The sequence below is a fragment of the Pundamilia nyererei genome, unplaced genomic scaffold (genome assembly GCF_000239375.1).
Source record: "Pundamilia nyererei isolate P.nyererei 1_Seehausen unplaced genomic scaffold, PunNye1.0 scaffold00109, whole genome shotgun sequence".
Classification (NCBI taxonomy): Eukaryota; Metazoa; Chordata; class Actinopteri; order Cichliformes; family Cichlidae; genus Pundamilia; species Pundamilia nyererei.
The window spans coordinates 1,634,316-1,648,431 of NW_005187510.1; the positions used below are offsets into that span (position 1 = coordinate 1,634,316).

At 41.4% G+C, this 14,116-nt stretch overlaps 1 protein-coding gene across 2 annotated transcripts in view; it reads left to right on the forward strand.

Annotated features, from left to right (window-relative positions):
- ibtk (inhibitor of Bruton agammaglobulinemia tyrosine kinase) overlaps nucleotides 1-12,973 on the forward strand; it is a 23,674-nt gene extending 10,701 nt beyond the window's left edge. For both annotated transcript variants that reach the window (XM_005741310.1, XM_013912947.1), the window contains exons 12-29: nucleotides 509-893; nucleotides 1,086-1,342; nucleotides 1,428-1,514; nucleotides 1,619-1,701; nucleotides 2,571-2,608; nucleotides 2,738-2,834; nucleotides 2,976-3,077; nucleotides 4,441-4,558; nucleotides 4,729-4,789; nucleotides 5,375-5,502; nucleotides 5,677-5,789; nucleotides 5,883-6,028; nucleotides 6,192-6,310; nucleotides 6,582-6,680; nucleotides 6,889-7,044; nucleotides 7,945-8,145; nucleotides 11,268-11,400; nucleotides 11,830-12,973. In XM_005741310.1, coding sequence (XP_005741367.1) covers nucleotides 509-893; nucleotides 1,086-1,342; nucleotides 1,428-1,514; nucleotides 1,619-1,701; nucleotides 2,571-2,608; nucleotides 2,738-2,834; nucleotides 2,976-3,077; nucleotides 4,441-4,558; nucleotides 4,729-4,789; nucleotides 5,375-5,502; nucleotides 5,677-5,789; nucleotides 5,883-6,028; nucleotides 6,192-6,310; nucleotides 6,582-6,680; nucleotides 6,889-7,044; nucleotides 7,945-8,145; nucleotides 11,268-11,400; nucleotides 11,830-11,955 — 2,449 coding nt within the window. In that variant the 3' untranslated portion in view covers nucleotides 11,956-12,973. The remainder of the gene's footprint in view (nucleotides 1-508; nucleotides 894-1,085; nucleotides 1,343-1,427; nucleotides 1,515-1,618; nucleotides 1,702-2,570; nucleotides 2,609-2,737; nucleotides 2,835-2,975; nucleotides 3,078-4,440; nucleotides 4,559-4,728; nucleotides 4,790-5,374; nucleotides 5,503-5,676; nucleotides 5,790-5,882; nucleotides 6,029-6,191; nucleotides 6,311-6,581; nucleotides 6,681-6,888; nucleotides 7,045-7,944; nucleotides 8,146-11,267; nucleotides 11,401-11,829) is intronic.
- The last annotated feature ends 1,143 nt before the right edge of the window (nucleotides 12,974-14,116 follow it).

Genomic DNA, 14,116 nt, shown 5'->3' on the forward strand with positions numbered 1-14,116 from the left:
AATCGATTCGGGACCTTGTGAATCAGAAGCGAATCGATTCTAGAAATGAGTGACGATACCCAGCCCTATTATCCACACTTCGGTAAAACCTTAAATGTTAAATACTTAAAAAGAGGTACTTTAAAGTCGTCGTCCCCCCCCCTTCATACTTAAAAAGGTCACTAAGTGATGTGTTTTGGATTCACACTGCAGCTGCTTAGGCATGAATCAGGAGAGTGGACTGTTTCTCTGAGCAGCTTGTGCCTTGTTTTTTATTTTTAGATCTCCTCTCTGCTCATTACATTCATTGCTTTATTAGGAGTCAGCTGGGAAGATTCTTGTCTCTTTAAGGGCTAAGCTACTTGCTATCATTCTTCTCTTGTTATTCAAAAGCTATGTTATATCATTTCTGATTAAACTGGATTTGAAAGATTAAATCCAGTTGAGTTTTTGTGAGTGTGTTTGTAATGAATGAGTTTTTATCATTTAAACCTCAATCATGTTCCCTGTGTGTGTATATGTACTCCAGCCTGTACGAGGTTCCCAGCATTTCTCCGTCATCCTTCTCCCAGCACTTCGGGAGCCTTCTGGATGAGGCGGACGAAATGGACAGCATCCACGATGTGACGCTTCAGGCTGGTGATCGCACTTTTCCGGCTCACAAGTACATTCTGTCCATGAGGTCCGAGTTCTTCCGGAAGCAGTTCGTGTCTGAGCACTGTGGGGTCGATGAGGAGCTCGATAAGGAAGTGAGGAAGAGCGAAGATGCCGTGGGGTGCGATTTGCTCATTCTGGAAAAAATCCCACCGGACATGATGGAATACGCTCTTCACTTCATCTACACAGACTCTTGTGAGCTGCTGGTACACGGAGCGAGGCCGAGAGTGTCGGGGGTCATTACAGTCCCAAACCAGGTGAGGGGAAAAAAAAAGGAAAATCATATGTGCTTGATTACGCTGTACTGTAATGTAGCTTTTTCTTTATGCTACATTGATTTTTAACTCCACAATAATTTCATTTTCATTGACCTGGGAGGTCTGTTAGCTCTGACTCGGCTGTGTTGATTCATGAAGACTGTCTTCTGCTGTATCCATTGCCTTGGCCAGGATTCAGAGGAGGGCAGGCTTATCAGTAGCCTGCAGGACTTGGGTCTGAGTGGTCGTTCAGCCCTCGAGGTGTACCGTTCCCTTCCACCTGCAGCCAAAGGCAACAGTGACAAGGCCAAGGGCAAAGGCTCCAAGCCTGGCAAAAAGGGGAAAGGAAGCAAAGGTGACAAGGCCGGAGCCAACGAGGGAGGTGCCAACCCAGTGAAAACCTTACAGGGTGTTGCAAAAAAACTCGGCCTGGGCAGCCTGTCGGCACGGTGAGAAGCCGAGCGCACTTTAAGCTCAAGGGCAATACAGATTTCGTGTCCTTTGTTTTCATCCATTTTTTTAATTTCTGCACAGACTGGATGGTGTCAAATACGAAAATGGAAAAATTAATGTTACAAACAAGAAAACAGGCAACAAACCAAAATTCTACCAGAAGAAATGGTACGTATGTGTGTCTATAATCAGCTTTAGTTACTGAATAAACTGCAAACTTGTCAGACACAACTTAACTGTTTGTATATTTTGTTCTTTCTATGTCTGTGCAGCTCTTATCTTTGTGATGTCACTCTGAAATCTGAAGATGGGAAAGAGTTTTCTTGTCATAAAAGTGTCCTCTGTGCCAGACTAGGTAAGATGAATCAGGTTCAAATCAATAAAAACTGTAACTTCAGTTTGTTTTGCACAGCTGTGTATGGCATAACATATCATTTGCACCATTTAATTCTAAAAGGGCTAACCGCTTAAGAAAGTAACTCATTACCTTTTGTAGCACAACTGGTTTTCCTTCCTTTTGCCTGTAAGAGAGCATGCAAAGGTAGTCTGTAGGTTCAAATACTGTTACTGAAAAGATGAGTTTTTATCATGCATGTCATCTAGATACACATGCTACCCCCTCCTGGATCCAGAATGACTTTTTCAGTAATCCCGTACACCATATTCTCCTTAGCTGAGGTAACAAAGAGACGTGTAAAAAATGAACCTCACAAAATACAATACCTGTAAAGTGAACCAGATGTTTTAAAATGGGTTTGTTTTTAAGATAAAAACCCAGTTGAATGAAAATGCAGTTTCTGTTCAAGCAGTAGGATTGTAATTAACAGTATTTCTTAGAAGACTGTGGGGTTGGCTGCAGTCTTGCAGCCAACCGTTCTGACATTCCTAGGGTACTTAATATTGGTCCATGTTCTGTCCCAACACCAGCTGTCTATATAAATAAATCCCCCAACCCAAAATTCTGCAAATGCAATCGAGGCAGTTCCACATCCAGTTCTTCCTTAATTATTGTAGGCCTTTTTGGAGACAATATTCTCCAGAAGTACACGTGAGAAAACCTAGTAACATGTTTTCGATAGTCATCCAGTTTGACCAAAATTGAAACCTGTATTTTATGTAAATGTTCGCTTCACGCGAGTAGCCAAATTTTAGTGTTGATTAGAAACACTTTTTTCAAAAAAAAAAAAGTACTTCAATTGTTTTCTTGTTTCTGTCCTTCTGCAGAGTACTTCAACAGTATGCTCGGTAACCCCTGGATTGAGGTATGCCAAGTCCCCCATCCTTCTGTTGTGATATATATAATAATTTTTTTTTTTTTTAAACCAGTCACAGCTCTAAAGTCACACAGTTTCGTACTGGTACTCTGATAATATTGTCTTGCAACCCTTCAGGCCACGTCTTGTTCTGCACTCGAGATGCCCACTAGCTCAGAGATCCTGCAGGTCATTCTTGAGTACATTTACACAGATGAGTCACCCACGATTAAAGGTAACCTAACAAGTTAGGGTTTTTTTTCCTAATGAAAACACATTTTGAATTGTTTTTTATGGTCATGTGCTCTCCAAATTTAGATGACTGTGGGGGAAAACCCCACACTGATCATACTGTTCTCTCACTTTTCCCTGCCAGAGTCTCTGAATGTAGAGTTTGTCTGCAACGTGTTGGTTGTCGCTGACCAGCTCCTCATCACACGGCTAAAGGAGATGTGTGAGGTCGTCATCACGGAGAACCGTACGTTCTCTTACTCCAGTTTGTGACATAACTTCTTGCACTTGCACTTTTCTTTTTCTTTTAGTAGCCCCCTTCATTTGAGAGTATCTAATTCTCTCTTCTTCTTTTTTTAAATTATATTTTTATTGAAGAAAAAAAAGGGACTTGTTACAATAAAGTGCATTGACATTATTTAGTCAAAAAAAAAAGAGAAAAGGAAAAAAAAACAAAACCCTTTTTCTTAGTCCTTTTGTTTTACATTCTGATAGCAAAAAAATAAAATTAACTCATTGGCTTGACAATGTGTTACATAATGCAGCATGTTTAACTTATTTACAAAAACTACATTAGGTACATATTATGAAGTTGAGGGTCAACCTGCCATTTATTCCATATTTTGTAGAATTTGTCTTTCCGAATTTTTAAAAAGAATGTCAGTTTTTCCATTTTAAATATTTCGAAAACCACATTAAACCAGTCCTCAAGTGTTGGCGGAGTTGGATTTAACCACTTTCTGGTTAGAGATTTTTTTTTGCTGGCCGCTAATAGCGCTTGTAAGAGTTTTGTGTCCCCTCCCCGGACCGAGTCAACAACCAAGCCCAAGTACAAATTTACAAAATTGATGTCAAATTTTATCTTAAAAACCTCACACAAAGTTTTATGGATTCCCAGCCAGTAATTTTTTAAGTTAGGGCAGTCCCAAAAGATATGATAATGATGTGCCTCTTCTGATCCACATCTTCTCCAGCATTCTGCTGTCCCATTTTTATATTTAGTTTGATGAGGGGTTGAAAAATCTAATAATGTTCTTCCAACAGTGGTCTCTCCAAGATAAAGAACTTGAGTACCAATGAAAATTACAAATCCTCTCCCAGTTCTCGTTTGTTATACCCATCCCCGATTCCAATTCCCATTTAATCTTAACATTTTGAGTAGTCCTTCCTTGCTTGAAGGAGCACATCATATAGTTTGGAGATTGCCTTTCCCAGAGAACTATCATATGCTAATTTAACTATCTTAAAAATTTCTGACTCAACCATATTCAGGTTTGGGATATTGCAGTGTTTATTAAAGTAATCCCTCATTTGAAGAAACCTGAAGAAATCTACTTGTCTTAAGCCATTTCTTATTTGTAAAGACTGGAAACTCTGTAGTGTCCCTTTATGTGTGAAGGAATGGCATGTTGTTAGTCCACTCTCTAGCCAGGACTGAAATCTAATCTAGAGTATCTAATTCTCAGCATTAGCCTTGGGGCATCTGTTTAAAGTTAAGTTCACATTGTCCTCGTGTCATCTTGATTCTGAATAATTTCATACATAGAACTCATGAAAACAATAAGCACACACAGCTGCATCGTTTCAAACCGCTGCTTTTCTGCCCTCAGTGACTCTGAAGAACGCTGCAGAGCTCCTGGAGTTTGCCATCATGTACAATGCAGAACAGTTAAAACTGTCCTGCCTCCAGTTCATTGTGCTCAACATGGCCGCTCTGCTGGAATCAAAGTGAGAACTTAAAGCCAGTGTAGCATTTTGGATTCAAAGTGGTGTGTTCAAGATCATGAATATGTTTAGTAGAACGTGTGCATGTAAATATGGATCCATAGAGCAGAGCAAACAGGAGAAGTGTTTTCTAATCAATATGTTTTTGTTTTGTGTTACTTTGGTGTCCTCAGAGCTCTGGATATTCTCAGTGATGAAGTGCTGGTGGAGCTTTCTGCAGCCTACAGGAAGATGGTGAGTCCCCTTCCACCCTTAAAAACACCCCAGTCTGTGTCAGAATTTCTTTTTAAAGATGCTCATTGTTTAACTTGATTTCTTTTTTTCTTTTCCCCCCCAGTGAAATAAAATAATTCTTTAAAGTGAACAGCAGGGGGCAGCTCTTGTAGTTGTAGAAAGACATGCAGTTGTATAAAAGCCTATAGGGGAGCAACCCTTGGCTTCAGTTTCCTGATGACTTTATGGGCTCAGTTGCTAGGTTAAAGTTACACTGAACACAACATAAAGTTCACTTTGTACATTATTATCAACAGGTGGGGCTTCACCTAGTCTGAAGTGATGTCGCTACATCTGCCTTTTACTTCCAGTATTTTGTCACAGAAATCATCCTGTTGTTCTGACTTTCACTGATAAATCTTAAAATTATCTACACAATGTAGAGATTGAGCTGTAGAGAGTTTCTCCTGCCTCTGCAGACTGAAAACATGTTTGTCGATTGATTCATTGATTAACTGTAGGTGATGTAATGTTTTCTAAGACAGCCATACTTAGATTTATTTGTTTTTCATAAGTTTTTCTTTCTTTTTCTCCATTTGATTTCAGATCCCAGCAATGCAGAAGCGTGTTATCACACCATATCCTGGTGCACCAGACCTCAGTATGTATGAGGATGAGGATTTGGACTCCACATTCAGCCCTAAACCAGAAGCAGAATTGGATCACTCTTGCAGGTACAGTCAAATATGGTATTAACTTGGTACACAGTATCACTATGTTAATTTCTAACGGTTTATAGCTAAAAGGCAGGGAATTATCTGTGATACCTTTAAAGACGTCTATTAAATGTCTTCAGTGTGTCAGCCTAACAATAATCTGCTAATAATTTCACACATTGTCTTTTTCAGGGAAATCCTGTTAAAAAAAGCTAAAATGAAGGCTAAGAAGAAACCAAGGAGGCGCTCTGATAGCTCAGGGGGCTATACTCTCTCTGATATCATCCAAAGCCCTCCTGCTGCTGGTATGTGGCTGTCAGCTTCTTTGTGAAGTTGGATCTTGTTGTTATTGAATTTATGACAAGTTACCTAACACATGCTTCTTTTTTTTTGCTCAGTGGTCTCCCCATGCCTGGTGAAGTCAGGTAAGGTGAACTCGACTGAGTCTCTGCAGGAGCTCCTCACATCAGACTCTGAAGGCAGCTACATGGGGGTCAGCAGTCCCAGAGACATGCAGTCACCTGTTTTCCATGAGAGAGCTGAGGTTAATTTTCCATCTTTAATATGTTGCACATTGCGTGTAGTTAGAAGTGTGAAATAATTAGATGAATTGCTAGATTAAAATCAAGACTGCAAAGATGGTCGAGTTAACACTGTTAAGTTAGAGTTGAAGTGTTTGTGAGTTTTATTATTTTTTTTATCTGCAGGATGAGAAAACCTTTAGCCAGAGGCTGAAGACCCCACCCAGCACCCCAACATCTATTAAGAACTGCCTCCCAACTCCCCCCAACTCTGCTCCGCAAACCATCCCAAAGGTCCTTCCCTGGTAGGGTAACTTTGATGGTCTGAAATTTATCAACATTTTTGTTGTCTTATTAATTTGTTTTTCCCACGTCTCCTCGGCTGAGAAATGCAGGTTTAAGATTGAACAAAGGCTATCTTGAGAGGATGTCATTTTATCCTTATATCCACCCACTTTATGTTGAGGGGGTGGTTAACAGAAAGGAAGCATTTTCAGCCCTGATAAATGAATAACCACTGAAATCTGAGCAGTATATCTTTCATATTAAGTTTGACTCTGTTTTTTCAATTTGCAGTCCTGCTCGTGCACCTCCAGTCTTGGATCTGAGAACCATCATGGACATGGAAGCCAACTCTCTGCAGACTCTTGGAGCAACTCCTAAAAGCCCTGGAAGGTGGGCGGGTGGTCTACAGTGTTTAACTGAGAAATCTTCAATGAAAAAATGATTTATACCACTTATTCCAGTCAATAAAAGGGAGTGATGGGTTTAATTAATGACTAATATCTGTACATTACACATGTATCTTTCAGTTCTTAATCCACTGTCTGGAAATGAGAACTGTTGCTTACTTGAGCTCTGCTTATTTTCCACCTGTCCACAGTGTCAGCACCAGCATTAAGCACTCCCCTCTTTCCACTAAACTGTCCCAGAAACAGAGGAAGATCCTGGCCATGGCTAACAAGGAGGCCAGTGCGGAGTCCACAGCATCCAAACCAACCCCCACAGCCACTCCATCCAAAAGCAGTGGAAAGGCCTGGTGAGTGAGCCCAAATACGAATACCGCTACTGTCATGGAATACCTTTGTGTTCCTGATATATTTCAGGAAATCTCAAAAGAGACAAAATGCATTTTGTGCAGTGAGCCCACACATTCCTACTCTGGATGGGACAAGTATTTGTGAAATTGTGTAGCATGTAGAAAATATCAAGAGTGGAAATCTCCTTTCTCCTCTTAGCTAAAATGCTACTGTTAATCCCTTCCACAGAAAAAGGTGTGTGTGTGTGTGTGTGTGTGTGTGTGTGTGTGTGTGTGTGTGTGTGTGTGTCAAAGCAGGTTTACAGCTAATACAAGTACAAACAGCTACAAAAGCTCTATATTTCCTATTTGTAAAGTAGATCTGCTTTATTAAGAAAAATATTTGTTTACATTGTACAACAGATAAAAGTTGGCTTAGTGAAAATGCATCATTGTGATTGTTTGCCTGCTTGTTGATGGTTTGACAGCAGAAGGCTTATGTTGCATCCAGTGTTTAGTTAAAAGGCTTGGAGAATACTTGTGGTGGATATTTGTTGCTGTGCTTGGATTAGGTAACACTAACTATACTAGCAATATGATCAATTTGCATTCTGTTTCTGAAACAGGTTATAAGATGTGCCACAGTCATCTGCCTTGTGATCTACCCTACACAATGATTTTAGTATTTATTTATTTATTTTTACCCTCAAAGTTGGGCATGCTTACAGTATAGGTCCCCTTTGAGCTTGGGCATTTGAAACCTGAATCTGTGGTTAAATTACTCAAAAAGGGACAAGATGAAGAAAGTTGTGAGCCACTATGTAATGTCTTAAACGCACCAGCAGCTACAGAAAGGGTAGCCACCTTTTGCTTTTAATTGTGAACTTCTTCTTCCCTTCTATGATTTCTTTCCACCTGCAGGGTAACTGCTGTCCAGTCCCCACCCTCCTCGTGTTCATTTCGGGCTCTGCTGGAGGAGGAAGAGAACCATTTGATCCGAGCAGGGCAAACCGGAACGCAAAGGGGCCAGAGCACCCTGGGATCCCCCATCGTTGCTGCACCTGCTGCCAGAAGGGTCACATTCAAGTGTGCTGAAGGCAGCGAGTCAGAGAGACCCGCGGGGTAAGCAGAAGTCGAAGTGTAGCGTACAGGAGTAAGGGTTTCTTCCTTACACACTGGAGGTAGAGCCAAAATAGCCTCTCTTTTTAAGGAGATAGAAATAGTCCTGAATTGAGACTCGAATCTGTGCCAAATATTTTGAGATGGCCAAAGAGTACCTCATCTGTTACATAAAACATATTATAGGTTGCTGCTGCAGTAAGATTGAGTGTTTCTGACTTGTGCTGCTGATTTCCACTTGGAGGCACTATTGAGGTGTCATCATGTATCAGCTGTTGTTTTTTTTTTTTTTCCAGCAGTCTGCAGCCCTGTAGATAACCAATTGTCTTAGCAGTAATCTCCCATTATTTTTACTTCTAATTTCTGCAGCCTGAACATCAAACTTGGCCCCCAAAACAGGAAGACAGTATATATGTAACACAAGCAGGCACTGTTTCGCAGCTAAGACATATAAAAGAGGAAGTGATAGTGATTGTTTAGACTTATTGTTCAGGAAACGCAAAAATAAAAGCTGTGATTGTAACTAACCATAACGCTAACTAGTGCCAGGGCACTGATAAGATGTGCTGTAGTTGGATAGGCTGACAGCCTGAGAAACGCATTAAGCTCTTTGTTGTGTGAGGTGAACGGCTCTGAATGACCCAGTGCTGCTGGGTTGACCTGCCCTTGACTGAGTCACCCTGACCTTTACAATGTTCCTCAACAGCTGGATAAACACGGCATGCACAGAAGATATTCCTAGCTGTAGTAAGTGGCGTGCTCTTCTTTCTGACGTTGGGTAGCTCGGAAGCAATGAAATCCTCTATGTTTGGCCACCTTTGCAGCTTTTAATTCCTTTCAGGTCCGCAAAGTCAAGTTAATCTTGTCTATCTGTATGTAAGCACATCTCTTATCTGATTTCATCCTCCTCTGCTGTATGTTTGGCCATGCTTCATGCTGTTAAGAGCAGACTGCTAGATATTAAACAGCTGTGAAAGTAAGTCAAGTGAAGCCAGTGATGTTAATCAGAATTGATAAGGGCAGCCCTCGTGTCACAGCAGATCACACAGAAACGGGAGCAGGTTTCAGGTTCGCCCGGGTATTTGGATGAGCAGACACGGACGAGTTCAAGGCTCAGGAAGCAGCCGTGCACGCTCTTGTGTCTGCCTTCTGGGACACAGTTTCCACATCCCAAATCAGATTTAATAGAGATGCCTTTATAATCTGCGCTGTGATTGAATGTCAGACATTTTTTCCTCTGCTTATGTCTTGTGGAAATATTTCCAGCGTTGTCTCTCGTCCAGATGAACGATCAGACAAACGGAGGCCCCTCTTTCCATACGACATTAGCGTGCGCCATAATGGAGTGTTTTTGGCAGGATTTGTAACAACCCGCTATATAAACGACCTACAAACTAAAAAAAATCACTTAAAGCACACACAAATCAGTCTAAAGGTAGCTCATTTGTATGAGTCAGGTCATATTTTACCCACTGTGTTGAATAGATGTATTCTTTAACAAACATTATATATTTATACCCTCTTCTCTAAGTTGTTGTACAAGTATTTTAGGAGGATTTAGAAATGTGAATATATATATATATACATGGTGTTTCAAGGGGAAAACACCATCTATAAGCAGCAGGAAAGGGGTTTAAGTCGGCTTTCAGTCAACCTTTGTGCACACTTTGAATCCTCTGACAGCTTTTTTTTTTCCTGCTGTTGCAGTAACTCGCCTCATGTTTACAAATGATAACAGGTGTGACTTTTTTTATACTGTTGGAGCAAGGTCTGCATTTTATTTTTAGGCTAATCCATTTGGACACTGATGTGTGAGCCGTCACGTTTTGGAGTCTGTTTTTCTACAATTTTTTGAGTCAACAAGGATGCTGAATATAAAAGTCTAAACAATGTGTTTGCGAACGCAAATCCCAAAAAATGTTGCTGTGTATGTCCTCGGTGTGTAAATGGATATAGCTGGTGACTGTTCTTACCTTCATTCCTCTGACAAGGGAAGATTAACAGACTGAACAGTGTGCTGCATGCTATCAGAAACCCCACTGAGCTGCTGAATGTAATGAAACATGTAGCTATTAACTTGGTCTATCAGAATAACATTGGGGGGGACTGAATGAGTGGGAGAGTGCAGTGAGAACTGCAAACTCTGACACAGCTTTACTCTATAAATGCATTACACAAGGCAGCATTAGAATATGCTGGTATTTTTAAACTTCAGCAGTAAGTCAGACTCCAGTGGTTTGTGCCCCTCGTCATCAATTCTGCTCATATCTTTATGAACAGAATTTCTAGTTTCAGCCAAGAGGTGAAACTAGAAATTTGAAATTGAATTTGCAAAAAGTTTTTTGCGGATGATGTGGTCTGCAGTAATGAAGACGCTTTATCAAGTCTGTTTTGGTAAAGTGAGGGCCAAACATCAGAGCCAAGTTATCATCTTGCAGATACAAGTGAAGGAACAAACAAGTTCCTCCGAGTGGTTTCTAGGCTGTTCCTCAGAGATGAGGAGCTCAGTCATTTTGGTGTGGCTCAGAGTAGAGCAGACACTCCTCTACATTAAAATGAACCAGCTGAGGTGGTTGAGGGATATAACTCCTGAATCCCTTTTAGATCAGGTGTTTCAGGCACATCCTGCTTGGAGAGGACTCTGGGGCAGACCCAGGAAACCCCAGAGAGATTATGTCTATTGTCTGGCTGGCTTGGGAATGTCGCTATGTCCTCTGTCTCTTCCCATCCATCCCTGTGTCCCTGACCCAGACCCAAATAAATACCATGATATTTGACACAGCACACCTAGGAAGAGTGCTGTGTCAAATGCAGCAGAGATCAGAAAGGGTTGTAGCTTGACTTTTTATTGTAGCATGTGCAGCAATCATGTTAAAGTCTTCGGCAAAGCATTTTAACTTCAGTACTGTTGTGCAGTAGTGGCAGAGGCTTGTTAAAGCCGGGTGGACAGGTGGCCATTCACACACCGGAGCTTGTCAGTAGTGGTTGACTCAACCTTTGTCCACTGACTCAGACTCTTGTTGCAGCACTGGATACCAACGTGTGTGTGTGTGTGTGTGTGTGTGTGTGTGTGTGTGTGTGTGTGTGTGTGTGTGTGTGTGTGTGTCAACCATCTATCCCCTCAGGCCGTGGGTGCTGGGTGCAGTGGGCAGCCCTCCCCTCTCCTCCCTGGTGACCTTTGCTTCCATCGTGGAGGAAGAGAAGCAGCAGGAAGCCGCGCTGATCCGCAGCCGAGAGAAGCCGCTGGCGCTCATCCAGGTAACACATTGTGTCTGTGTGTCACAAGCACGCATCACTGATTGGATAGCTTCTGTGCACAGCGTCGGTATGGAAAACATGGCAGTGGTCCATCAGAAGATGCTTCTTGTGTCTCCTGTCTTGCCTTATCTGACTGACTTTTACCTAATCAGCATTGCACTCTGTACAGTGCTGGTTAGAAATGAGGTGTCTCCAGGTTTGTCTCTTTGACAGCACACTCTTCTCCTCTCCAGCTGGTTGCCAGACTTCTGTCAGAGCCTTCAAAAAAACACTTTTTCCCCCTGAGGTTTTCTGGTTGCTATTAAGTAAAACACTTATTACCATTAAGCTTTCAGCGTCAGCATTTTGTTCTTTTCCCTCTCAATTGAAGTTTGTTTTTTGTTGTTTTTTTTTCTTCAGTTTTTTCCTTGTTATTTTCTGTCTTTATAGATTGAAGAGCGGGCCATCCAGGATCTTCTGTTCCACTATAAAGCCCATGACAACCCAGATGAGCTGATAGTGGTGGAGAGATCTTCCAGAGGTCCCATAGCAGTCCCGACCTGGAACAAACACTGATGTTTAACGCCAGTGACGTTCACCACAACCGCTACATACCATCAATGTGAGAACATCTCATCCCATAGTCACTCTATACTTCAGGCAGTTTCCTCAAGATCCATCAGTCCATACTAAGACGTACTTGGGACTCATCATCCTAGTTTAAGATGAGTGTGATGCGAAGCTCGCTTCTCTCTGCAGTTTTAGGTTTAATTTGTTTTATTGCTGCTCAGCATTTTGTTTGTGTGTGAAAGAATGAGTGTTTTTCCCACAATTGAATACAGTACTGGGACTGGGATGAGTTGTGCATGTTTTTTTTTCTTTTGATGTACTCTTTACTCAGCAAAAACAATGGCATAAAAACTAAACAACTCTTACAAATGAATATTATTAATGATGTGAAGTTGAAGTTGTCAAAGAAGTGAAAATGTGAGACGTTCCAGGCCACACAGAATGTGTCCAGGCTACATCACAGGGGCTCTCTGGAGCTTAAGAGAAGTTAAAGAGTGCCAAACATCATCTGTGGTAGAGCATCAGGAGCAAGTCGTATGTGAGCTGTTTAGCAAGGCAGTACATTTTTTTTTCTTTTATGGACCCCCCTGCTTTATATCAACATTGTGTGCTTCAGTTGATCTGCAGTGACATGGTAATTTTGCAGTAAACAGTAACCTTTACTTTAAATTCAAACACGCTCACATTTGTCATAGAATAAAAAGCGTTATTTGATGCAGTTACAGCGAATGCTTAAGCCAGACTATACTCAGTAGGGTTGATTGTGTTTAACTGCTCAGTAATGTGTTCTAGAAATGCTCCTGTGCCTTTCTATTACATGATAAACAAAGTAAAGCAGCTAAAAATATTTTTTTTTCTCCTTATTGTTTTACTCTCCAGCTCTTTTCCTGGAGCCAGTGTAAGCTTGGTAGGTAATGTTCTCATTTTCAGATGTCATTTTTGCCAGTGCGTTTGTATGTTTGAGGCCTAAAGATGTGATGGGAAAATGGCATGCAATAATAAAACATCTCACCTGTGCAATGAACCTGGCTCCTCTCTGTGTTTCATAGATCTGAGTGGACAGAATAGAATTTTAGAATTCCTAAATAAAGTCTTATCAGAGAGACTCAGTCATTCGCTGGATAATGTGGATCTCAAAGTATCTAATAAAAAATAACATTTAAGCTCTCCATCTCTCTGCACGTCATCTGCCCTGCATGAGCAAATGACCATTATTAAGTCTCAACCTGTGATTAACTGTGATGACCCCGATCTGAGCAGAGAGCACGGTGATTGAGGGATTTTATTGGCTGTAATTACAGGTAGAGCATCACATTGGAAGTCAGGAAGAGACAGCTCACGGGGAAAATGTTAATTACAGATTAAGATCTATTAGCTGGTGCAGAGATGACACATGAATCAATGCCTCGGAGGGAGAAAAGTTCCTTTTTGACATCACACCAACGTAGCCTGGAAACTAATGAGAGATTTTTCTTTTTCTTTTCAAAAGGACTGCTCATGCTGTGCATTTGTGTGCTGAATAAAAATTAAGTGGTTTAGCGTGTAGTGTAGTGCCACACGACGTCTCCTAAATATGACTGTAGAACACAAGCTCAGATAAAGTATTAAGGAGTATTAACCAATAAGCTACAACTTTAAAACCTAATAATATGTAGAGCCCCCTCAGGGCATGGATACAGGACAGGAAGCAGATCTTGTGGGTTGTGTGGGTTGGCTTCTGAAGGATCTCGGTTTTCTTAGGAAATAGAGACCACTTATCCTCTTCAGCCTGTTGTTGATGTGGACGCACTTGCGTTCCTCCATTACATCAAGATCCTGCCCCGGGGTAGACATGGATTGTCTCTGATTCTTTCCAAACCACTTCACAAACTCATCCACTAGTGCCTCCACCCCACTAACACATTCAACCAACCACTGCAGAACTGTCAGTACTGTAGGTAGGTGGCACGACCCCGTAGTAGTACTGTAAATCTGAGCTGTACACTGTGAACAGGAATGCAGACAGAGCACCAGTCTTATATACTGCACCCTGTCTGTCAGGTGGTCATTGATGTATGAGCTGGTCAACATATTTACTGAGATTTCCTATAGCTTCTTTTTCAGCAGCTGAATCATGTTAAAGGAGGTGATCTTCACTGTGCAGCTGCTACCACCCAAATGGGAGCAG